Consider the following 26,632-nt stretch of genomic DNA (forward strand, 5'->3'; position numbering starts at 1 on the left):
CATTTCCCAATATTCTTTGACTATTCTGCATGCCCACCACATATGACAAAATGTTCCTTCTACTTCTTTGCATTTCCAGCACACATCAGATTCAGATTTATACTTCTTTGCTAATCTGCTCAGAGTTAAATACCACCTATATATCATTTTCATTCTCTTCAGATCGTATAAATCTTTCGCCTTTTATGAATTCTAGTTTTACAGCAGAACACACTTGCACAGCTTAAGCTTGCATTCATGGCTGCTATTGGAAATATTGGCTTGCTCTTGCTTGGCGTTTGGTTTAATAACAGAGGCAAGCCTAAAAGACAATTAAACCAGGGATTATGAATTGTTGTTGTTGTTGCTGTTGTTTAGTCGTGTCCGACTCTTCGTGACCCCCTGGACCAGAGCACGCCAGGCACTCCTGTCTTCCACTGCCTCCCGCAGCTTGGTCAAACTCATGCTGGTAGCTCCGAGAACACTGTCCAACCATCTCGTCCTCTGTCGTTCCCTTCTTCTGCCCTCCATCTTTCCCAACATCAGGGTCTTTTCCAGGGAGTCTTCTCTTCTCATGAGGTGGCCAAAGTCTTGGAGCCTCAGCTTCAGGATCTGTTCTTCCAGTGAGCACTCAGGCCTGATTTCCTTCAGAATGGAGAGGTTTGATCTTCTTGCAGTCCATGGGACTCTCAAGAGTCTCCTCCAGCACCAGAATTCAAAAGCATCCATTCTTCGGCGATAAGCCTTCTTTATGGTCCAGCTCTCACTTCCATACATCACTACTGGGAGAACCATAGCTTTAACCAGGGGTCTGCAACCTGCGGCTCCGGAGCCGCATGTGGCTCTTTTACATCTTTGCTGCGGCTCCGGGGCGGATATTAGCAAGGGGAGGGGGCGCATTGTGCGCCCCGACACTCCTCACTGTGGCGGGCGCTGTACTGGCTGTGACGTCGCATGGGGGCGGTGCGTGCGTTAGTTAGTTGTTTTAAATGTCGCAATGGTTTTGCGGCTCCCAGTTGTTGTTTTTTCTTCGGAAACGGGTCCAAGTGGCTCTTTTTGTCTTAAAGGTTGCAGACCCCTGGCTTTAACTATACGGACCTTTGTTGGCAAGGTGATGTCTCTGGGATTATGAATATGTTTATATTTTGTACCCATCCTTCACCCTAAGGTCCCAAGGTGGGTAACCTTCAGGCCCAGGGGCCATATTATGCATCTTTCTGGGTTACCTTGGCCCCTGCCATCCCTCTGTAGCCCAGAATAGGGGATCAAGCTGCACCGCTTCTTACCTGACACGGCTCCCTCCCATCAGGAACCAAGAGGGCTAAAGTCTAATCTGGGTTGGCAGAGTCAAAGAAGAGACATGTGCTCACTTATCTTAAAGGGCACTTCTCCCATTCAAAAATGAGAGACTATCCCAAAGCCTCTGGGGTAAATTTCATTTTGCAAAGAAAAGAGCACCTACTGGATTGAACCCAGCATGCATACATGTACACGGCTTCTAATTTTAGAATCCTGGCATAGATTTTAATCTGGGTTCAAGCCCCACGTTAGGCAAAAATTCCTGCACTGCTGGGGGTTGGACTAGATGACCCTTGGAGTCCCTTCCAACTCTACAGTTTTATGATTATATGAACTGTAAGCGTACTGAGTCTGGGAGAACAGGATCTTCCTGGAAAAGCTGCTGGGGAGAGATAAAATAGCAGTCAACTGCAAAGGGGATTTGGATATTTAATTTGGCACATTTTACTAGAGAATCTTCTGCTATTCTATTTAATGCAACAAACAATCTTAGTAGTTGTGACCGTGGTTTGTATGTGTGGTGCCTGATGACTTTTATGGTTATTGCTGTTTTTCTTTTTGTTATTTTTCTGAATGATGCCATGGCCTATGACTAGCACAACAAAAGTCTATGATGATGATGATGAATGCTGGGGAGAGAGGGTAATATCATCATGATAGAGGTGGAAAAAATTCAGCCATCCAGGCTCAGAAAATTAGTCATTCCTCGTGCAAAACATTAGGAAATGTCAGATTTTTAGATATCATGAAAATCTCTTATGTCTTTAGGGTACTCAAGGGAGACATACTCAGATGACCGCTTTCAGATTTTTCTAGTCCCTGAATGTGCGCACACCAGGTAGACGGGTTTTTAACTTTTGGGGAAGTAATCTAACAATTTGTAACCGTTTCTAGAAGATGATATCGAGGTTATTCCACTGTGGCAAATAAACTAGGAGTCCTGTGCCACCTTAAAGACAAACATAGATATTATGGACTCACTTATGCGTCAGCCAGTCCCCAGTTGTCACTTGTTTACTTAACTATATCTATTTTTAAAACTTGCATCTTACTTCCCATCCCCCCTAAAAACTCAAAAGCGCCTTGCAACAATACAAGATACAAAATAAATCCACAAAAATTATTAAACCACACCAGAGAACACCGCTTCATAAAAGCAGAAGCATTCCGAAAGCAACACAGAGCAACTCTCAAATCTCAAAAAATGGAAACAACCAAAACATATGCACCATGAGAAGATAAGTTCTTTTGCTGAAGACCTTCCTAAATAACATGCTTGTATTCAGTAATGGAATGGGGTGGGTGAGGAACAAAAAACAGAAGCTAAATCGCAATAAGACAGAAATACAGTATAGCTAGATGTTCCTGTGCCCAGGAGTTAGTTTCTGCAGCCTGTGGAGTGAAAAAAAGCACAGTGGTTCTCAAACGTCTTGGTTCCCAAAAACCTGGAAGTAAGTGTTCCAGTTTTAGAACGTTTTTCGGAAGCTGCATATCCGATGCGGTTGTCGGCTATTGTTTCCGGGGCGCCTGCTCCAACCAGAAGCCGTGCCTTGGTTTGCGAACATTTTGGAAGTCAAACGGACTTCTGGAATGGATTAACTTCGAGAACCAAGGTACTACTGTATTTGGCGCTTTTGTTTTTGCTATTTATTTTGCGTTTTTGTTTCTGAGGATTTTTCGGTTAATTTGTTTTTGTGACTGTGCGGAACCCAGTTCAGCTACTGATTGATTGTGTGACTGTGGAAATTGATAAAAGCTCCCCATCCAAACAATGACTATCATCAGTGCAGGTAAGGAAAAAAAATAATTTCTATTTTTATTACCTACAATACTGCTTATTTATTTTCTAGTACAGTGGACCCTCGAGTTACTTTACCTTCGGGTAACATAATTTTTGGGTTGCAACCGCCGCAAACCCGGAAGTGGGTGTGCCGCTCGCACGTGCGCAGTAGCGCTCTGCGGCAGCGCATGCGTGCTCAGAAGTGGTCCTCCGGTTACGAAATCTTCGTGATACGGCCAGGCCTCCGGAACAGATCCTGTTCCTAGCCGGAGGTACCACTGTACAGTACATTGATTACTGCTTGATTACTGAAAATCCATGTTAAATTGCTATTTTAGGGATTGTTTTTAAAAGTCTGGAACAGATTAATCCGTTCTGCATTACTTTCTATGGGAAAGCTTGCCTTGGTTTTGGAATGCTTTGGTTTTGGAACAGACTTCCGGAACGGATTAAGTTTGAGAACCAAGGTACCTGTCAGGGAACTGACATCGGAGGGAGGGGCGAAGGGGAGGCTCCCAGATGATGCTGGCGAAGGACCCAGCAGCAGGGGGAGAAACAGCTCAGTAGAGGGGGAAGCCAATCAGCGCAACACCGGGGATAAAGGGAGGCAGACGGGGGAAGTGGAGAGAGGGCTCCAGGACTCTTCACTGGACATCAGTGAGGAGAGCCCAGGTCCTCCGCTACCCACGCCTTCCCTGCGCAGAAGACTCCTGCGCAGTGAGAGGAGGAGGAGACTGGGCGTCAAGCAACTTTTATGCTGGAAGAGGTTCAAGAAACGCCCACTGACGGATTCTGCCAGTGACTGAGGCAGCCACGATGAGAAGGGGCTGTGCAGTCAGAAAGGTTTGACAAAGCAAATTAACCGAGAAAGGCACCAGTTTACGCACGAGTAACTCATACCTATTACAGTACCCTTTATGTAGGAACAGATATGCAGACTGGGGTTATTCCTGGATCCAAGCATGGTCACTAGAGGCTCAGGAGGTCTCTGCTGCATTGGATATCTTTTCCCGGCATCAGTTGGTTCATTAGCTACAACCATTCCTAGGGAAGGATCGTTCAGCCACAGTGACCTATCATCTGGTAGCCTTTCCACTGAATTACTCAGCCTTCGTGCTCAATAGACAGGGATTGATGAGCGCTCCCAGTCTTCCAGAGGCTGGAGAGCACCACGTTGGCTACCTCTGCGGCAATGTGTTTTATATGTGGTCCTGAATGGGGTCCTGAATGGGGTAACTGTGCCCCTGAAGGACCAGGTGCGCAGCCTGGGAGTCATTTTGGACTCACAGCTGTCCATGGAGGCGCAGGTCAATTCTGTGTCCAGGGCGGCTGTCTACCAGCTCCACCTGGTATGCAGGCTGAGACCCTACCTGCCTGCGGACTGTCTTGCCAGAGTGGTGCATGCTTTAGTTATCTCCTGCATGGATTACTGCAATGCGCTCTACGTGGGGCTACCTTTGAAGGTGACCCGAAAACTACAACTAATCCAGAATGCGGCAGCTAGACTGGTGACTGGGAGTGGCCGCCAGGACCACATAACACCAGTCCTGAGAGATCTGCATTGGCTCCTAGTACGTTTCCGAGCACAATTCAAAGTGTTGGTGCTGACCTTTAAAGCCCTAAATGGCCTCGGTCCTGTATACCTGAAGGAGCGTCTCCACCCCCATCGTTCTGCACGGACACTGAGGTCCAGCACCGAGGGCCTTCTGGTGGTTCCCTCACTGTGAGAAGTGAGGTTACAGGGAACCAGACAGAGGGCCTTCTCGGTAGTGGCGCCCGCCCCCTGGAATGCCCTCCCTTCAGATGTCAAGGAAATAAGCAGTTATCTTATCTTTAAAAGACATCTTAAGGCAGCTCTGTTCAGGGAAGTTTTTAATATTTAATGCTGTATTGTTTTTAACACTTGATTGGAAGCCGCCCAGAGTGGCTGGGGAAACTCAGCCAGATGGGCGGGGTATAAATAATAAATTTATTATTATTGTTGTTATTTGGAGCTCTTGGAGAAGACTCAGAAGCTTCAAACTAGCTGCCAGAATTTTAACCACTGCAGCTGGATGGAATCACTTGATTCTAAAACAGGGGTAGTCAACATGGCACCCTCCAGGGTTGTCCCAGCAGCACCAGCCATCACAGCCAGAGAGAGCTGGGAGCTGTAGTCTAACATCTGGAAGGCATTGAGTGAGTTATTCCTGCTCTAGAGCAATGGTTTGTCACCAACCAGGATCCACAGAGCTTCTCTCTCAGTAATATTTTTCCCTGCCTGCCAAAAGTGTGCCATCCTGATCGTTGTCAGGTCCAGTATACAACTCTTTGGCCTGAATCCTGGTATAATACAAAGACCCCTATATTTTTATCTGCAGCATCTCTAACGATCTCAGTTTGGATGCTCTGTTATTCCAGACCAGAAAAAAAGGACAAAAATCTATATCCCAGAAAGAGATGTTATATTTAAACATTCATGAAGCAACCTTATCGGAAAAAGTGGCATTAAGTGGGAGACACTGTACCATTTGTAGGAACCAAATCAAACAATTGCTTATGCTACTGCAAACCCTTCATTATCCAAGTACAAAAGGCAGCTCTTAAAAAGCTGTGTTATCATAAAAGTGTATCAACCTGAGACACATCAATGCACAACCATTCCACAATTACATCAGGAAGTGGTGACAAAAAACATCATGCATTAGACAGAACTTTTGTGTCCTTTCAAGAGCTTCTCAAACATACTTTCTAATGACGTCAGTTCATAGGAAGTCAGCTATCGAGTGTAATCTAGTGACATGAATTAACCCTTACATACTGGGTGTTACGTGTGGATGTACACGTACACATAAAAAGGTAAAGGTACCCCTGCCCGTATGGGCCAGTCTTGACAGACTCTAGGGTTGTGCGCTCATCTCACTCTAGAGGCCAGGAGCCAGCGCTGTCCGCAGACACTTCCGGGTCACATGGCCAGCGTGACGAAACTGCTCTGGCGAACCAGCACCAAAGCAGCACACGGAAACGCCGTTTACCTTCACGCTATAAAGCGGTACCTATTTATCTACTTGCACTTAAGGGTGTTTCGAACTGCTAGGTGGGCAGGAGCTGGGACCGAACGACGGGAGCTCACCCTGCCGCGGGGATTCGAACCGCCAACCATGCGATCGGCAAGTCCTAGGCGCTGAGGTTTTACCCACAGCGCCACCTGCGTCCCCACATGTACACATAGATAAAAGTAAATTGATGTGAGAGAAAGGGCTGGCTAGAAATATTATAGTATACCTCTTTAAATATAAACAGTCCTTGTATTTGGATTTCAACTTGATGTCTTAATATAGTTTGGCAAGAAGTAATGCAGTTATTCAGCTTTGAAAATCAGCAGCATTTTATTGTTCTTAAGAGGGTTAATGACTAAACCAAACAGGGGCTACATAGAAAGGTCAGAATGATGCGGTGAAAATCCATGCAGCCAAATGGTATAGTTTCTATTTTAATGCGCCCCCCACAGTAAACAACAACAACAACAAAATCCCATGCACAAAGCAACTAACAACAAATATTACTTTATCAAAATACATTACATTTACATTTTATAAAATTACATTTTATAAAATTACATTTTATAAAGAGGTACAAACGGATCTAGCTTCGTAAGCCCACTTTCTTGGCCAAATAATCACCTGGGGAACATTACACATGCCTCTTACAAGGAGGTTAAAAAAAAAATAATGGATGCATTTAGTAGGTATTTTTATTTCTACTTTATTTCTGTTTGCTTATTAGAAATTATATTCATATGCAGCATTTTCTGAGGTTCATGTAACTTCCTGCAATGAAGTATCAGTGAAGTTTATCATCTCCATAATTGGTTACCAGCAACTTTCTTTTTTCCCCATTTTCTATTTTATTATCATCATCATCATCATCGTCATTAATATTATCATTATTTAATTGCTCTGCATAGGTGAACTGGACCATTAGCGAATGCTGGACAACACTTAATTTATAGAAAACATTTTGAAGTTTGGAGGGGTTTCTTTCTCCCCCCCCCCAACAATTCCCACACCCCTAATTAATATTCATGAGGATAATTTCACAAAGGCAGTTATAAAACTATGTCAGAGAGGACCTTCAAAATATCATTGTGTTAGCATAGAAGTAGGAAATTCCTTCGCTCCCTTGAAAGGGGGGATTAAAAACCCAGCACAAGCATTTACTGAGTGATTAGTTTTATAATATTTTAATCAAGTTATTCATTACACAGAAATAACACTGTGGAAACAGAGATAAACGTTGCACAAAGGCTAAGTTCATTTGTTCTGGACAGGTGGCCAGTCTGCTCCTCCACACTGGCACCCAGAGCCCGCCCACAATAGTACTAAAGACGATTATGCAAATAGCCACTATTCCCTGCTATTTTCCCAGGAATGGGAGAAGGGGTCCATGTGGAAAGAGCGATTGTTTCCCAGTCATGTGGAAAAACAAACCAGGATTTCCCTCTCTGCTTGTTCCCCAAAGGCGAGGAAAGGAGCGAGAGAGGGGAAGAGAGCGTGCAGGCCTGCCTGTGGACGTGTGTGCCGAAGTGTAAGAGGGCAAAATTAACTTACTCGCAACTCACTCCCCAAGTCCCCCTTTCTCCTGCTGTTCCACAGAAGTGTGGCACAATCGGAAAGAGAGGTGGGCAAGAGAGGGAGAGGGAGGGAGATCAAAACAGAAGATGTGCTACCTCTAAAAGACATGTTAATATAGTGGATACTCGGGTTGCGAAAGTGATCCGTGCGGGATGCACATTCGCAACCTGCAGCATTCGCAACCCGCATCTGCACACACGTGGGTTGCAATTTGGCGCTTCTGCACATGCATGACTACCGAAACCTGGAAGTAACCCCGTTCCAGTACTTCCGGGTTTCGGCGGTCCGCAACCCAAAAAAATGCAACCTGAAGTGTCTGTAACCTGTATGACTGTGCAGGTCAAAAGCGGTGCTGAAGCTGCAGGAAACAAATTCTGCTACACACCTCGAAAGCTCAGTTTCATGATTATCAAGTGCATTTCCAAAGATTTTATATAATATAGGAACCCCCATGCAAATATTGATAGCATATGCTTAGTGATGCAAAAATATAAATGCATGCAACATTACCTGCTATCTGGTAATTACAGCAGTGTGTAGGTTTATTTGTGGAGGCTGGCTGGGCAGGGGGTTGGACAATTTCCTTTTGGTTCATTTCAACTCCTCCCTTACTTGCCTTCCTTTCAGAATTACAATTTTGCCAAGCCTCTATGAGTATTGCATACCAGTGTCTGTCAAGCCACATGTGAGGAGCAACAAGAACTGGCAGGCTGCAGATATCACTACCATTGCTGACATTTTCAACAGGCATATATATCCTAGAACAGAAGTGGGGAACCTCAAACCTAGATGTGGCCCTCCAGGCCCCTCCATCCAGTTCTTGTTGGGGGGGGCCCTCCCCAGGCCATTGGTCCTGAAAGACCTACATTGGCTCCCAGTACATTTTTGAGCACAATTCAATGTGTTGGAGCTGACTTTAAAAGCCCTAAATGGCCTCGGCCCAGTAAACCTGAAGGAGCATCTCTACCCCCTTTGTCCAGCCCGGACAATGAAATCCAGCAGAGAGGATCTCCCTCTCTGTGAGCAGTAAAGCTACAGGGAACCAGGCAGAGGGCCTTCTCGGTGGTGGCACCCGCCCTGTGGAACGCCCTCCCACCAGATGTGAAAGAGAACAACAACTACCAGACTTTTAGAAGACATCTGAAGGCAGCCCTATTTAGGGAAGCTTTTAATGTTTGATTATTATGGTATTTTAATATTTTGTTGGAAGCCGCCCCGAGTGGCTGGGGAAGCCCAGCCAGATGGGTGGGGTATAAATAATAAATTATTATTATTATTTTATATATGTTGGAAGCTGCCCAGAGTAGCTGGGGCAACCCAGTCATGTGTGTGTGTGTGGGGGGGTATGAATAAGAAGGAGGAGCAGGAGGAGGAACTTTTGCTTGGCTGGTATGTGTCATTGAACAGTGATGTTTCCTCCTTGCTTGGCTATATGTGTGCATGCACATGGCATATCTGAATGACACAGCCCTCTGATATTTTGGAGTGGCAGGAGTGTTGCCTAATGTGCATGTGCAAAGGCAGAAGTCACATCCATTGCTTTCTCCAGTTTTACCTGTGGCCCAACCCACCAAAGGCATTCATCCCCCTGAAAAGTTTCCTATGAGGGAATATGACCCTTAGGTTGAAAAAGGCCCAAGGACCTAGACACATAATACTTCTGCAGATTCAACCTATCCTCAAGCCTACCAATTCCAACTGTACTATATTCTGCATTAATTCGGGGAACCTAACTCAGTCATCACCGATAAAAGGTGTACACTCAAATGGAACACTTCCTGTGTTCTTGAGGAGTCTGTGGACTTGCGTTCTCAACAAGAAGTATATAATGCTGTACAGGAAACCAGATACCCTGGGGTATTATTTGAGCACACAAGCACAAAATAATTTGGCAAAAAAATAAAATAAAAGGAAGCAATAATCCCATGTTCAAAATGATGAACTGAAGTGCCTAGAGAGAGAACACATTGGTCAATAAAAGTAAAATAAGGAGGTTGAATGAAATCTTTTGCTGCTTATTGGCATGTTGATTTTTAAGATGATGAGTTACTGGTCAGCAGTAACAAGCAGCAAAGTGCTCTTTAATTTCCTGAATTTCCAGTAAATGATGACAAAACTGAAGCTATGATAATCAGTGGCTGAGAGCCAATTCTGAAGGATCTCACTAAAGGACAGTGTAAAAATTTAAGTACCTTTGGCTGATACATATGCAGCCCTCTCACTAAGAACAGACTACAATGCCAGTAATCATCAGGTGCAGAAATGTAGGACTTTTAGATTTCAATACCACAACAGTCCCACACACCAGATCAAACATTCCACACACAGGTCCAACTGTCCCTCCCCAGTACAGAATTAGTCGCTCCATTATTTGGATTCCAGCCAATATTAAATAAACTAAAAAAGCCTACCCTGAATAAAGAAGAAAAAAAATCTTTTTCTGACACCTGTATCCGAAGTTATGAGACTTTTCTGCCTCTGCTCCGGAGAGTCCCATAACTCTTGGGAACTCTTCCCACTCAGGGAAGCCTGTTCCACGCATGGGTAGACACAAATGGCTATCACCCACAAATTCTAAATACCAAGCTTAGCAGACAAGATTTAATATAGTTCATACTGGAAAACAGCAAAACTGTTCATTTTCAAAATTCCGACGCAAACAGAATTCCACAGCACTGACAATAAATGGAATTTCAATTCAAAATCTTTCTGAAGGTGGAGAGCAGGATTTGTTAAAAAAACGAGTTCTCTGAAAACTCAACTCCCCCAAGATATTCGGATATGGCGGAGGTATGTTGGGAAGTGGAAGTGAGAGCTGGACCATAAAGAAGGCTGATCGCCAAAGAATTGATGCTTTTGAATTCTGGTGCTGGAGGAGACTCTTGAGAGTCCCATAGACTGCAAGAAGATCAAACCTCTCCATTCTGAAGGAAATCAGCCCTGAGTGCTCACTGGAAGGACAGATCCTGAAGCTGAGGCTCCAAGACTTTGGCCACCTCATGAGAAGAGAAGACTCCCTGGAAAAGACCCTAGTGTTGGGAAAGATGGAGGGCACGGGGAGAAGGGGACGACAGAGGATGAGATGGTTGGACAGTGTTCTCGAAGCTACCAGCATGAGTTTGACCAAACCGCAGGAGGCAGTGGAAGACAGGAGTGCCTGGCGTGCTCTGGTCCATGGGGTCACGAAGAGTCGGACACGACTAAACGACAACAACATGTTGGGAAGTGCAGCTGAGCACCTGCCTTCCTGACCCATGGCAACTTCTTCTTGTTGTTGTTTAGCCGTTTAACTTCTTAGAGCTAGCCAAAGGGGACTGACTGGTTGGTCCTGGGAGTGAGTGATGCTTCACTAGAGGAGACAGAGGTACTGTGTCATCTGCCTTGAAGGAGGTGGTGGAGGTGGTGGCACATCCCCTCCTTAAGATGATTTCTCTGAACCCAGAAATGCCAACTATCCTCTTTGGAGGCTGTGACAAATATCCTCTTTGGAGGGCACAGGTGGTGGCAGGCCAGCTTCAGGCATGGATGAAGGAAACAGATTATTTGAAACTATTTCAGTCTGACTTCATGCCCAGTCATCGCACAGGAAAAGCCTTGGTCACCCAAGGGGGATATGGTGTGTGTGGGACTGTTCAGTGCCATGGAAGTTGGTCTGTTGGATCCTGCAGGCTTCGGTCTTGCCCCCTATGCTATTCTACATCTACCTGAAACCACTGGAAGCTGTCATCAGGAGATCTGGTATCACCAACATGCAGATGACACCAGATTTCTCTCTCTACTCCATCTGAATCAAGAGATGAGGTTGAAGCACTAGACCAGTTCTTGGAGGTGGTGATGGGCTGGATGTAGACCGGGCTGCACACTCTTCCTACGGTTAAGTCTTTGGAATTGGGGCTTCCATAACTAATATGGGAAGATAACAGTGGAATGCCTAGTTGCGCAGAGAAGCAGCAAGAAGGAATTGAAAGGAAAGGTTTCCCCAGACAATTTCCTTCATGGGCAAACGGCACTTGGGAAATAGCAAATTACCAGTTTAATTTAATGGCATGCAACCTAGCTCTTACCACACAGCAACTGAAGGACAGCTCTCACTTGGGTTTTGTTTTTCCACTCATGAGTTACTACACCAGCTCTGCATCTTAACAAAAACAGCCAGCAGCAGTTGCTAAGCCAGACAGTGTCTCGTCTCCCTGAAAGATGTGCCAAGAGGAGGAAAATCTCTTCCCTCCACAAAGGCTATTTCACGAAAACCGGACTTTTCTTTTTTGGTCCGCAGTTCTAACAGCCTCAAGCTCCTTTATTCAATGTTACAAAGCAGGAGGAAACAAAGTATTTCCAGGATTACACTGAAAACGCATTTCTTAGAATGGCTGGCAGGAAATAGGGGAAATAAACCCCAAGGCAGGTTTAAGTTTAGATTTGTTTTTTTCTTTTAAAAAAGCCAAGTCAGAGTCCTTATAGATTTCCTTTGGAGCTTTCGTCACATCTTAACATAAGAAGGGTTTGCTGGATCAGGCCAAGGGCCCATCTTGTCCGGCATCCTGTTCTCACAGTGCCCGGCCAGATGGCTGTGGGAATCTGGCAGGCTAGATCTGAGAACCAGGGCCCGCTCCCCTCCTTCCGTTTCCAGAAACTGGTTTTCAGACGCATTACTGGCTGCAGCTGTGGAGGCAGAGCGTAGCCATAGTGGCAAGTACAGTGGTGCCTCGCAAGACGAAAAGAATCCATTCCGCGAGTCTCTTCGTCTTGCAGTTTTTTTGTCTTGCTAAGCAAGCCCCTTAGCAGATTAGCGCTATTAGCGGATCAGCTGATAAGCGATTTAGCGGCTTAGCAGATCAGCTGATAAGCGGCTTAGCAGATCAGCTGATAAGCGGCTTCTCGGCTTAGCGGATCAGCTGTTAAGCGGCTTAGCAGATCAGCTGATAAGCAGCTTAGCGGCTTAGGATCAGCTGATAAGCGGCTTAGCGGCTTGGGAAAAAGGGGGGGAGGGGAAAAACCCCGCAGGAACTCGCAAGACATTGTCGTCTTGCGAAGCAAGCCCATAGGAAATTCGTTTTGCGAAGCACCTCCAAAACGGAAAACCCTTTCGTCTAGCGGGTTTTCCGTCTTCCGAGGCATTCGTCTTGCGGGGCACCACTGTAGCCCTCACCTCAATGAATTTGTCTAATCTTCTTTGAAAGCCTGCTAGGCTATTGCTGCCTTCTGTTGTATGAGTGGAGGTGGCCAAGAGAGATAATAATAATAATAATAATAATAATAATAATAATAATAATAATAATAATAATAATAATTATTATTATTTATTTAAACCCATCCCATCTGGCTGGGTTTCCCCAGCCACTCTGGGCAGCTTCCAGCAAAATACTAAAATACAGTAACCTATTAAACATTAAAAGCTTCCCTAAACAGGGCTGCCTTCAGATGTCTTTTAAAAGTTTGGTAGTTATTTTTCTCTATGACATCTGATGGGAGGGCGTTCCACAGGGCGGGTGCCACTACCGAGAAGGCCCTCTGCCTGGTTCCCTGTAATTTGGCTTCTTGCAGTGAGGGAACCACCAGAAGGCCCTCGGCGCTGGACCTCAGTGTCTGGGTAGAACGATGGAGGTGGAGACACTCCTTCAGGACCAAGGCCGTTTAGGGCTTTCAAGGTCAGCACCAACACTTTGAATTGTGCCCAGAAACGTACTGGGAGCCAGTGTAGGTCTTTCAAGACCGGTGTTATATGGTCTCGGAAGCCGCTCCCAGTCACCAGTCTGGCTGCCGCATTCTAGATTAGTTGTAGTTTCCGGGTCACCTTCAAAGGTAGCTTCTGTCTGTGTGCTGACTAGTAATTATTAAATGGAGTGGGGGGTATTAAGTTTACTTTGACTCTAACTTCTATGGAGAGGGGAGGGGGTTTCTTAGTGAGAGAATAACGTAACACATAAGTCTTTGGAACTGTTGTTTATTCATTCTAGCTCACCTTTGTCTTTAGTAAGGTGAGTTTGAAGTGAAGAGGACATGACCTTAATTTTGTGAAGACCACAAACTTCACCTTTACAGTTCCTGAATCACTTTGTTGTTGTCGTTTAGTCATTTAGTCGTGTCCGACTCTTCGTGACCCCCTGGACCAGAGCACGCCAGGCACTCCTGTCCTCCACTGCCTCCCGCAGTTTGGTCAAACTCATGCTGGTAGCTTCGAAAACACTGTCCAACCATCTTGTCCTCTGTCGTCCCCTTCTCCTTGGGCCCTCAAACTTTCCCAACACCTGAATCACTAAGTCACCTTAAAACGTTTTCATTCTCTGTATGAAGTCTGGTTTCTGCTTGCAGGAGAGTGATAATTAAACCTTTCTGGAACATACAAGGATTAGTATGCTGATCTTTTTTCCTTTTTTTGCAACTATTGTGGAACAAGATGTTAATTGTTCTTCCCAGTTCAAGTCACAGATAGTTCATGAGCTGTATATTTTATATTAAACTCATGCCGGGTGCATGAATGCCATGATCCATAGACATAAAGCATGTAGAAAGTTCAGACCAGCACCTATCATTACAAGCATCAAGTAAGGCTCCATGATTGACAGAACTGACTCATGGAGGGTAGGTCTAAGCCACTGACTGTCACTAGGTCATGTGGACATGAATCCATAAGGACATTTTGCATTCAGCTACCCTCCTTTACTGGAACATACTGCAGCTCAATCGGCATGTCCTTGAATCACTTTTCTGGCTTCAGAGATTTCATCTGGTATTGCCCAAAGATTTTCAAATAGATCACCACAACTGTAATATTTAGAAATTTGCCTTAAAATAAATCAAAACAGAGATTCCCAAACTGCTGATGCCAATATCACACTTAGTGGTTTTCCTAAATATATAGTTACACTGATCATCTCAGCACAACACTATCCACTTCCTTCCCTGAGCCACTAGCTCTGCACTCCAGTGTGATACAGAAGTCCCATCAATAACAGGAAACTATATATAGGAAGACACTAAAGGGAGAAGAGGGCGCTGCAGAGATTTGTTAAGAGAATGGAGAAAGTAAAGGAAGCTACGAAAGCTAATCTGAGGACAGACACACAGCTCTTCTTACACGAGCTAGAAAACTGACCCAGATCCTGTGATCATCATTGAAGGTCCTTCTTCATGTGCCTCCACAAGAGGCCTGGAGGGCGGCGACACAAGAGCTGGCCTTTTCTGCAACGGCTCCCGTTTGTGGAATGCTCTCCCTAGGGAGGCCCTCCTGGCGCCTTCATTACATATCTTTAGGTGCCAGGCAAAAGCATTCCTCTTCTCCCAGGCCTTTGGCTAATTAAACAATCTGTGGCCTTTTAAACTTTGTGTGTGCGTGTGTTTCTATTTGTTACCATGTTATATACTTCTTTTTTTATATATTGCAAATGGTCCTGTGATCCTCAGATGAAGGGGCAGTATAGAAATTTAAAGGATGATAAGGTAATAGAAAACTCAATTTTCCACTTCATAAAGAAAGATCTGCAATCCCATATGACTCCAGCGTTGCATCACTCCATTTTTTCAAGAAGTGAGCAGGTGGCAACGGAGGGAACTGTTACGTTTTCTCCTTACCTCTTATGCCCTTAAGGAATTGTCGGGGGGTTTCAGGAATTTTCCTGTGCAGAGTCCACACAACATGCACACATGGGGATAGACAGTTTTTTGTCTACACAGCTATGCTTGTTTGGACATTTTTATCTCCTCCATATAAAAAATAAGTAACCTCAGGGCAAACTTCTTTTAAAAAGAACCACTGATACCAATAATTGGCAATAATACTCCTCCATACAGTGGTGCCTCACAAGACGAAATTAATCCGTTCCGGGAGTCTCTTCGTCTAGTGGTTTTTTCGTCTTGCGCTATAATAGCGGATTAGCGCTATTAGCGGTTTAGCGGCTATTAAAGGCTTAGTGGCTATTAAAGGCTTAGCGGATTAGCGGCTAAAAGGCTATTAGCGGCTTAGCGGCTTAGAAAAAGGGGGGGAAGCGGGGAAAAATCGGAACACTCGCAAGACGTTTTCGTCTTGCAAAGCAAGCCCATAGGGAAAATTGTCTTGCGAAGCAGCTCAAAAACGGAAAACCCTTTCGTCTAGCGGGTTTTCCGTCTTGCGAGGCATTCGTCTTGCGGGGCACCACTGTATAAAAAATTAGTAACCTTTTTATCTCCTCCATATAAAAAATAAGGAACCTCAGGGCAAACTTCTTTTAAAAAGAAGAACCACTGATACCAATAATTCGCAATAATACTCCTCCTGTACCTGTATACAGACTGAACATCTGCATTGCATGAGTATCTTGAAGCCAATGGCAATAAATAAAGCAAAAAAAATAAGTATTCACTCAGTCTGTATCTCACAAACACACCTCTTTTTATCCAAGCGCTGCTTCTGGGCTTGTGGCCAATGTGATATTTAATTAAAGTCTACTCACTCTTGATTCTCTCTCAATAACTTGGTTACCATCTTCAACAGCCATTAAAGGAATCTCATTACACAAACTGAGCTTCTGCTGAATTTCCAGATGTTGCAATGGTGTGATTTTGAAAGAAGTGGCAGCTTGAAAGCCAACAGAAGGCCACAGATAGACTTTTAAAATCAGTGAGATGTCATAGTTATCCGTCTCCTCCGCTGAGGGATGGTGTGAATTTGAAATTGTACTCTCCCGGCCTAGGACAACACACAGCCTTCGATAACAGACAGATCTTCAGGAGGGGACTTTGCCTGCACTCCCTGCTTCTCCATCCCAGATTTGTCCTGTCCTATAATATGCTGTCAGGCAAGGGTGTTCCCGTGATTGTACTAAGGGCCTTACATTTTAGAGACAGGGAAATCGAACCCTTCTTCCTGTACAAAGCTGAGTGTGACCTTACAAGATAAACCTTGGAACTGAGGCTACCTTCTATATCTCATCGCCAAGGAAGACTGTTACCTAGCCATTGTGGATAAGGAAACCTGAGTAATTAAACTGGTGTCTTGTGACTTCCGGGTTGGCGCCATCGCCGAATGGCGGACTCCCTCCGAGCTCCGGAGGGAGTCTGCTCGGCAGGGGCTGGGTCCTACCGCGCCGGCGACGCGGGGACCCTCAAAAACCACGGGCACGGAGCCCGTGGACATGGTGACTCGGCTGGCACCGATAGCGCCCTCCCGACTCGTGAAGGAGCCTTTTTAAAGGCTTCGGATCGGGTGCCGGGGAGTGGCGTGGTGCTGTGAGTCCTTCGCTTCCCCTGCCGAGCACAGCCGCATGCCATTCGACGGAGAGCGCTGGCTTCTTCCATTGGAAATTCGGACTTTTAACAACAACCCGTGAGTAATTGGGAAACAGGGTACAAAAGGAGAAAAAAAGAATTTTTTTTCGGATTCGGCACGAGCGGGGGGGATCTAAAAAGGAAGTCAGTCCCCACCTGATTGTAAACATGCTAAAACAAGGACTGGGTAACCAAGATCGATCCAGAAGTTTACTGCTGATAAAAATTATAAATTCCACGATGGGAAACTACAAGAATTGTGCTGGAGGAGAAGAGTGGAGGGCGAGAGGGAAAAGGCAACCCCCCCTGGGAACCGGGGCGATTCGTAGAACCTGGCGAAGAGAGACAGAGAATTTGACAGCTGTCAAAGTAGCTGTCAAATCTTGAGAATATAAAGAGGACTTTGTTACAAGTATTTTGCTGGTTAATTCTGTTACAATTTGATATAATATGGATACAAACTGTCGGGAAAAGAAAAGAAACAACTATTTGACTTTTGGATTAGAGGATACAAAGTTACTGCAATCCCCCTAGAGGGGTTTCGGGACATTACAAGTGGTCGTATGTGGAAAATTACTCTGGGATGTGTACAGGTCTTATCCTCTGGGAAAGCTGCAAAACTGAAACAGTATTTTGTCTACAGAGGTGTTTACATTAAAAGGAGACAATAGAATTTTCTATTGAAGAAAGGAAGGGACTGGACGCAAGTTTTTGTTCCTGAATAACAAACCTCTGTAGAGATACCAGATCTCGGAATAAGAACGTTTAGCAGCTGAACAAGACAAGAAACCTGAGAAAGTAAGGAATAAAAAGAACAAAGGACCAACTACGACACGGAAAGAACAATGGGAGGAGCAACAAAGACCAAGGAAACTAAAGGCCTCTATTAGACTGGACTTTTGAAGTTAAACATTAATAAAACAAATAAATTTAAAGAAAACCGGCAAAGTGGAATGAGAAAAATTTGGCTGTGGACTTGAGACCTCCAGGCCGATAACATACAGACTGATGGACATGGGGAATTCAAACCGGGGAATGGAGGGGGAATCTTGGAATCCAAAGGCTATGTAACCAACTTTTTGATTTTTCTTATATCTTTTATTTTCTATTTCTTTATATAACTTCGGTATCTTGATCTATCATGTTTTTTTTTAAAAAAGGGGGAATTCGTGGAAGGAAATTGGGGCAGATCTTGGGGGAAAAATCTTTTTTCTATTTCTGTTAAAGATGAGGAGTGATGCTAAGATTGTATAAATTTAAATTGGCTAATGGGTTAAACATATTAGGTTTTAATTGGGAATGAGAGCTTGTGGAACCAACTTAGGGAAAGGGGAATACAGTCGGGAGGGGAAGGAGGGAGTCCTAGAAAGAAGGTTATGAAAGTAAGAATTTAAATTTGTCTTTCTTTTTCTTTCTTTTCTTTATCTTCTCTATTTTTCTTATTCTGTTATTATTGGAAATTTTAATAAATATGATTAAAAAAAAACTAAAAAAAAAAACTGGTGTCTTGTTACCAAGAGACTAAAAATATTTCAGACTCCCTACAACTCTGACAAAGCAATGAGCCAAAACCAAACTACTTGGAGAGAGTGGAGTTTGCTCACTATTGGAAGTTCAGATCTCACATTAGTCCACTAATGTTTCTCCATGTGGGAAGAGGCTGGGCACTAACTGAAGGGAACAGGAAGTCTTACATGCGCCATTCTGACTTCTGTAAAAGGGCGACATGCAAACATATAAACTGACTCTTTAAAATACGTGTTTCACTCCTCGTGAGCAAAAAGCACGCTGAAGCTAAAATCGAAGAACTGTTTTGGTCATTACATATACATTAAGCTCGCAACTTACTATGTCAGGGATGAGGAATCTTTGGCCCTCTGGACATCACTAGAGTCCAACTTCAGGCAGCTTTTATCCAAATAATAACCCACTGAGAGGGCTGATCATTCTGTGAAATGAATGTGTGACTTTCAGACAGTCATTCCTAAGGTCAATGTATGCATGATTTCTTTCTCTATAGTTTGCAATTAACCAGCAGAGTTATAATGAAATCATCTGTTAAGGGTTTTAAATTGTGTATGAAATATTTTGTTCAGTGCGGGAGACATTAAGCTATATGTTATCTCTCTCACACTGAACAAAATAACATTTGCACAGGAAGTTCACCAGTCCCTGGGATCTGAACCATGATCTTTCACACACAATTTAAAACCCTTAACAGATGACTTCATAGCACAGAAATTATGAAAGGGGAAGAAAAATCTAAGCATATTTCCTTTACCCCATTGTAGTGGCTAAATAAGATCACATTGCTCACGGCAGTCAGTCTTCTGGCCATTTGAACTGGAGTTTGATCCTTATCACTAAATGCAGCACTCCTTCAAATTAGGGTATAATCTTTTTTAAAAGAAAAAAGAAGGACCTTAGGGCTACAGAGAAAGTTATGACAATATTCAAAGTGCTTAGTGAAATCTCAGAACACCCTGGGGAAGGACACGCCAAACAGGTCCTAGTGGAAGTCTGCAATGCTCTGTGTTGTTTCTTGTGACATTAGCAGAAGACAAACTTGTGTCTAATAGGCAAGACACAATAGTTCAGGTTGCAAAAATGTACTACCCCACTGAACAGAATTTGGACTTTTAATTTTAAAATATTAAGCACCAAGCTCACACACCCTTTATTATTTGGAAATTTAAGAAAGAAAAAAATGTAAGATATAAATAAAACTAATAGTAATAAAAAACCACTATGATCAGTTCACATTAAAGATACAGTAACCACCAGGGCATGCATCTTAAGCTAAATATATGAGTTTTTAAAGTTTTCTAGATGTCCAAATGGGTATCCACATGAAACTGATGCCACTCTATGCAATATGTTCAAACAAAGCCAGGGCGGAGTGGTCCTCAGATCACTGGGCAATGGATGTGTGTACCTTTCCTGTAAAAGCACTCTTAAAGGATCCATGAAAAGCTGGAGAATGCAAGTTCTACTAGACAGAGATGGCATGATGGGTTACACTACCATTATGCCAACAAGTTCAGTAACGTGCTGTAACTGAAAGATGCAGGAGGTGGGTTTTAAACTTAAATCCAATACTTTCATTCAGTAAGTATTTTTCTTGTCTGGACAGCAACCCAGATCTTAACTTGCCTCGCACTATAATCTCACGCACACTGACCAAGAGGAAATTCCTACGGAGTTCAATAAGATAAACTCCTAGGAAATGCGTAGAATTGCAGCCTTAAGTCACACTAGTGGATTCAGATCTCAGTGATATTGCATGTGATCCAGCATTAATTGCAAAAAAAGAGGGGGGGTTCTAGTTTTGTTAATGAAATAAGGCTATCCAAGTGAATGTTTACACTTCAGGTGAGGAATTGGAATTTGATCCTGAATTGCTTAAGATAATTATGACAATGGAAGATGCAGCACTGCAGCCTTCACGATGGTCAGCCAAATATAACCCACTACCTTTGGCCCTACAGGAACTTCTCTCTGCAGGTAGCAAATATTTGTCAGATTAGGAGCCTGCCTTTTTATTACTTGGCAGCTGGCACAGGCCACTTTCCTGAGTCGACTTGGCCACCCTTACATTTCCGCTCTCCCCCCTTTTCTTTCCTTGGGAGGGTAAGGCTGGAGAGCTGGGCTGATAGAAGGCTTTTTATCTGCTCGAAGCCAAACAAGTCAGCTACTGTACACTTAGGACCTTATATACTGAATAATCATTTACAACAGATTTAACTTAAACATTCTCTCTGTTTTCTTTAGCTGTCAACACTTTCTGGATTTCTCTGCGACTGAAAGCACTGCTTCTAGCACTGCAGTGAGGGGAAACAGGCTTTAAGGAGTTCACTATGCCCCTTATATTCCCTAGACTAAGAAAAAAAGCACTGTTCAAACCATCTTGCTCAGCTGTGCTCGTAGCCATCCAATGCATCTGGTGGGGTCTCCTGTAAAGTCCTGCTCACTAAATCAGGGGCGTCCTTAGGATGGTCAATAAAAGTCTGGCTTAATTTGTACTAAATGTATGGGAACCATGGCCAACTTTATAGTTTAACTACTGCTACAGAAAAGGGCCCCAGCAGGACTATACACAAACACCTACGCCTGAAGGATGGACATATTCCATCCAATTCATGTTTCAATCCGCTTCAAGGTCTCCTACTGCTCAGAAATGCTGGCGCATGTTCCTTCAATCGACACATTTTTGACCATGAAAGAGTACAGCCTTTGCAATTCAGTATGTTTTATTATAGGACTTAAATGACAAAACACTGCCATTTCTTTGTTTCCAACAAGACATGGCTGGCACAGCACCAAAGAACTCACACAAAGCAGTTTATTCCATCTGTACCATTTCGTTTTCTGAAGAGCAAGAAAAAAGGTTACTATTTCTGTCCGAAGGAAGGGGCAATAAGAGGGACTCGCTGAAGCCAAATGTTTCACGATGAGGTCTGTTCTTCACTGCTTGTGGTCTTCAACATGCCACTCAAAATTTATTGGCAAGCTACATTTCCCCTCAATAACTCTTCCCCTGCCTTCAAACAACAAACAACTGAAGATAAATGTTTGGTAATTGACAGACCGTAAGATAGCAGAAGGGGAGACACAAAGGGGGGGGGGGATGTGACATGTCTGACAGAACTGCGACCAGCAGGCATTATACATGTATTCCTTGTCAGAAATAACGAAAATGAATTTCAGACATGTTGCAGACAGACAGAAAAGAAAATGTTTTTATTTAGTGTCCGAATTCGCCTAACGAGCTGATGGTCAGCATGCCAGCAAAGCACAGACACTTGCAGGCACATGAATAGTTCAGTTGCACCAAATTAAACCAGAATAGTTAACTGTGTGCATCAGTGTAGCATTTTTAGTAGTGCTGTTGGTATTATTTATTGTCCACGTGGGATATAATGTGCAAAGGATATCCAATTTCTCGCGAAATTCATCTTCTTAAGAGAGCCTGAGAAGAGTGCCCCTATTTCTGTTTTAATGAGGCAGACCCTGCATTTCTCAAAGCTATTTAGGGACTTCACGGTGAAGGAGACTTATCCCTAGGTTTCAGAGGTCCAAAGCCATTCAACAGCACCACACTGGATCACGCAATAAGTGTACTAAGAATAGAGAACAATGTGCAGAACACTGAAGGCAGGGCCACGTTATGCAACCCCAGCCTTGTGGCACAAAGACTCCAAAGTCTCTTTCCCAGCTCTTAAGTCAGAGGCCAGCAACCTTAATCGGAGGGTGGGCTGGTTGACGCTCCGTCCATCAGAGGATGGGCTAGAGCATGCGCACATGCACGCTCTTCCGGGTAAGAGGAGCGCCCATGCGCATACACTATTTCCGGCGCTACTCTGACCTGGAAGAGCACCAGAAATAGTGTGTGCGCATGCGCACGGGTGCCGGACGCTTCTCCATCCCGCACGCATGCACACACGCTATTTCCGGCGCACATCAAGGATGGAGGAGCACTCGTGCGCATAGGCGCCATCAATCTGGAAGTTGGTCCCCGTGCCGCGCTGGTAAGAGCGGGCAGGGGTCGCCATGGGCTGGTTAGACAAGCCTCGCGGGCCGCTACCGGCCCATGGGCCTTGGGTTGCCGATCCCTGTCTTAAGCGCACTGGAAGAAGGAACGCCAAATGTCTCATACCTGAGGCAAGGGAACAGATCATCAGCAAGACCCTGTATACAACAAGAACATTCCTACTGCCAGGAATGTGTAGGTTAGTTAAGTTTCTCTATACCTAATTTTTGTGGGACCGCTGCTACCTTTTCTGGGTCTGCCTTGTTGGCAGTGGCCGTGTCACCAGGACGGGCTTTTTTTGGTTAGATGGGAGGGGAGAAGACTTGGAGCAGAGGAAAAGAGACACTTTGCCAGCCCTCAGACAATCAGCACAGAGTTCTTCTGCGACTTACCTGGGCATATTCTCTCTCAATTGCAGCCTTCTTCTGACTGAATATCCTACAAGAAACATGAAGGAAACGTCATCAAAACAGAGAGTATTACAGGGCAAATGCAACTGATGCACTTTAAATATAAGTTCTGCATAAGCTCAGCTCACTTTGTAGGTTTGCCCTGGCAAGAAAACACGCAAACAATGAACTGTTCAATGATTAAAACATTAATGGGCACCAGCAGCTTATGGGTTCAGAAGCACTTCCGCCTCAAGTGGAGGACAGTTCTTGGGGATGCCACAAGATATTTCAACCAGCCCAGCTGAGCCTCACCCAGGCTTTTTGAAAGGAACTGTTCCAGTTCTATCCTTAGCATGTTTGGCCAGTTTTTCCAAGTGCAAGACTCTCATCCCCTCTCAAAGAAATGCCCTGCTTCAGTCACATTGGCACAAATCCCCTTACTGTCAGTGAAGTGAAATGGAAAATTTCCCAGTGCTTCATTTTTCTGAGGATTTTTTTTCCATTTCCTAAGTTCATTAGCGGCAAACTACAAATAAATATTAGGCAAGGTTTTAAGTTAAAATAAATTAAATCACTCTCCAGGGCATCAGGACGGCTTTCTTTAAATGCAGACTGAAAATCTGCATGTCAATTTACAATTCTATTCCTTGTAATGAACAAGTCCTAGTTGAGAGGTGAAAAGACATTCATTCTTTATTGGTGTTTATTTTATCAGTTTTCTACTTTTCAGCAAATTCAGTAAAGGTTTGTCAAGTAATAACCTGAACATTCCAAGATATATTTTAAAATTCTTGGTAATAAAAGCAACACCAGAATGAAATATATATATAATCTACTTAAAAGGAAACTCTCAACAGAGAAATAACATAAAGACCATGTAACTGAAAACTGAGATTAAAACCCCCCAGTATTTTCTTATTGTTTTGGTCAATAATGGTTATAAATCATATGCTCTATATAAAATAACCCATTAATATTACATTATACCAGAAACTTAGAACCATAGAATTGCAGAGTTGAAAGGAACCAAAGATCATCTAGTCCAACCCTGTGAAATGGGGGCTTGAACCCATAATCCTGAGATTAAGAGCCTCATGCTCGACCAACAGAGCTATATTTCCATGAAAATATATTCCAATTTTAACAGATGAGTTTCAGCAAGCTTTCTTCAAGCTGTGGGAATTTACATCAATTCTTGTTATCTTTTAGGTACCAGGTCCTCATTATAACCATGTAATAGCCTTAATGGTATTAATAAATTCACACATAGCAATTCTTAATAATTTTGACAGATTTCTTTCAGAGCTGTTGAATATCTCTACATGCCCACCTGGAAGGCCATATGGTATTGGTTCAGCACATCTCTAACACAAGTGCATCCTTATTTATTTTACTTAGTCATGTTGAGACTGAGATTTTTAACTGAGATCACATAACACTGGTTCTGAAAGACTTGCATTGGCTCCCAGCACATTTCTGAGCAAAATTCAAAGTGTTGGTGCTGACCTTCAAAGCCCTAAACAGCCTTGGCCCAGCATATCTGAAGGAGCGTCTCCACCCCCATCATTCTGCCCGGACACTGAGGGCCTCCTGGCGGTTCCCTCCCAAAGAAGTGAGGTTACAGGGAACCAGGCAGAGGCCCTTCTCGGTAGTGGCACCCTTCCATCAGATGTCAAGGAAATAAACAGCTATCTGACTTTTAGAAGACATCTGAAGGCAGCCCTGTTTAGGGAAAATTTTAATGTATGATATTTTATCGTATTTTTAATATTCTGTTGGGAGCTGCTCAGAGTGGCTGGGGAAACCCAGCCAGATGGGTGGGTAATAGTAACAGTAATAGTAGTAGTAGTAATAATAATAATAATAATAATAATAATAATAATAATAATAATACTATATGATGATGATGATGAAGAAAATGCTCTCTCTATATTTTCATTAATCACTACCTGACAATAATTTGCTCATTCGGCTTTCAAATAATGCATTTTCATTCTTTTCATTCTCCATTAAAATTTAGATATCTCCTTCTGAGTCGCCTGTAATTATACTAACAATTTTTCAAACCAAGTTAGTTACTGACCTACCTTTTTATATACTTCAAATGAAAATATTCAAACCAATTCTTTATTTCAAATATTTTTATTATCTTTAAATAAATATTTTCCCTTTATTCATTTTTTAAAAAGATTTAGGTGTACACATTCAAGCTTTAGTCATGGCTGTGTGTTTCCTACAATTCTGCAAGAGTACAGAATATAGTGTTTAGCATGGAGTTATTATTCATAATCTCGGCTTGCTTTTTTTAAAAAGCACGTTTCTGACTGCTAAAATCTGTGAAATTTTCCAAAGTCCTTGCCCCTCCTCTGATTAGCAAAACCATGATAAATTATGCGAGAGCAGGAGTTGCAGAAATATGCAAATTTGTGTAATTGCATTAAGCTATGGCTCACTGTTTAGCTTAAAACTTTTGTCCCCCCCCCCAAGCATAAACTAACAGTAGTGATAAGGCCTTGAGGATTTCCCCCTAAGAAGCTGACTTGAAACATAAGTTCAATTCATACTTGCTTCCTCTCACAGAAGTCTGCTTTGTATGAGTCTCCCTTCAAGATAACTTGAAGCTCTATTGCAGGAACGAATACTGTACAGCAACTATGAGCGTTGCTCATGCTACTTTGTGAAAGAGACAAGCAGCTTTTAAGATACAGAATACCCAACATCTGCAATAGCAGATACACTAAGTTGCACAGAATGCACTACAATGATTAAAAACTTTCTTTTTGTCCCCTGTGATCATTATCAAGCAGTATGTTAGAAATCTTGCTTTGTAGCAATGCTATTCTAAGGTACAGGAAAAGCCTCTCTCGCCCCCAATATTTAATTGCAGCATGAACTAGCTATTGCATTTTATTCTCTCTTTGCAAAGAATTGACTTAGGAAGAAGCAATACTGGAGATTGACAGTACCAGCCTTTTATGTTTTCAGGATTTGTGTTCTCTCCAGCTGTGTTACTGACATCCCTAAACAGACATATACAAAGCTTTTTTTTCCACCTCAGGACAGTTTATACAGGAACCCTCTTATGACATCTAGACGTTTATTACCAGACATCAAGAGAAACAAGATTTAAAGAGTCAGATTTCCCAAGAGTAAAGAACCTCTGCTAGCAGCAGGGAAAAAAGTCACTGATCTAAAACGTTTACTGTCTTATCTTGAGTAATCTGACATTCCACATTTGTACAATGTCAAGAATTTCAGATTTAACAGTTTAATTCAAGAGAGGGGAGGGGGCTTGTTCGTTCCCCAGCATTCTAGTAGAGAATGTTTGGCATTATATATTAACAAAAGCCTTCTGTAGCACTCATTAAAATCCTGGAAAGACCCTATTTGCTTGCACAACCCCCTCCCCCATCTGTTAGGCATTACGCACATGTATTCATAACTGCTGTTTTATATGCATGACTTCGACATTAATAATTGCTACAAAAGAAGGCTAAAGATGGTAAACTGCATTCCCTCCGACCTTGTCTCTGAGGCAGAAGCTGGTGTTTTCAAGAAATCTGTCAAGTAAGGAAACCTTGTCCTATCAGAGTATTTATGCAGTATGCTTCCAATGTTTACCTTCATTTTTTCTATAAGAGCACACAGAAAAAGCAAAAGGTTTTGTTTTAGATGACCAAGGTGGGGAAAATGCTTTGCCTTTTTTTTTATATATGCTGATTTAAGTTCACATTTATTCTCCTAAACTACTCAGGGCCAGGAAGAACAAGCATGAAATCATGTACCTGTCTTATGC

General features: G+C 43.3%; 1 protein-coding gene and 1 long non-coding RNA gene across 6 annotated transcripts in view; one reads left to right on the forward strand and one right to left on the reverse strand.

Annotated features, from left to right (window-relative positions):
- Positions 1-26,632, forward strand: part of LOC308588838 — a 407,342-nt gene that overhangs the window by 117,853 nt on the left and 262,857 nt on the right. The window lies entirely within an intron of this gene.
- FCHSD2 (FCH and double SH3 domains 2) overlaps positions 1-26,632 on the reverse strand; it is a 153,246-nt gene that overhangs the window by 100,638 nt on the left and 25,976 nt on the right. For all 5 annotated transcript variants that reach the window (XM_081197350.1, XM_081197351.1, XM_081197347.1 and 2 more), the window contains exon 3: positions 22,837-22,882. In XM_081197350.1, coding sequence (XP_081053476.1) covers positions 22,837-22,882 — 46 coding nt within the window. The remainder of the gene's footprint in view (positions 1-22,836; positions 22,883-26,632) is intronic.

Source organism: Podarcis bocagei, assembly GCF_964188305.1.
Source record: "Podarcis bocagei genome assembly, chromosome: 6".
Taxonomy (NCBI): domain Eukaryota; kingdom Metazoa; phylum Chordata; class Lepidosauria; order Squamata; family Lacertidae; genus Podarcis; species Podarcis bocagei.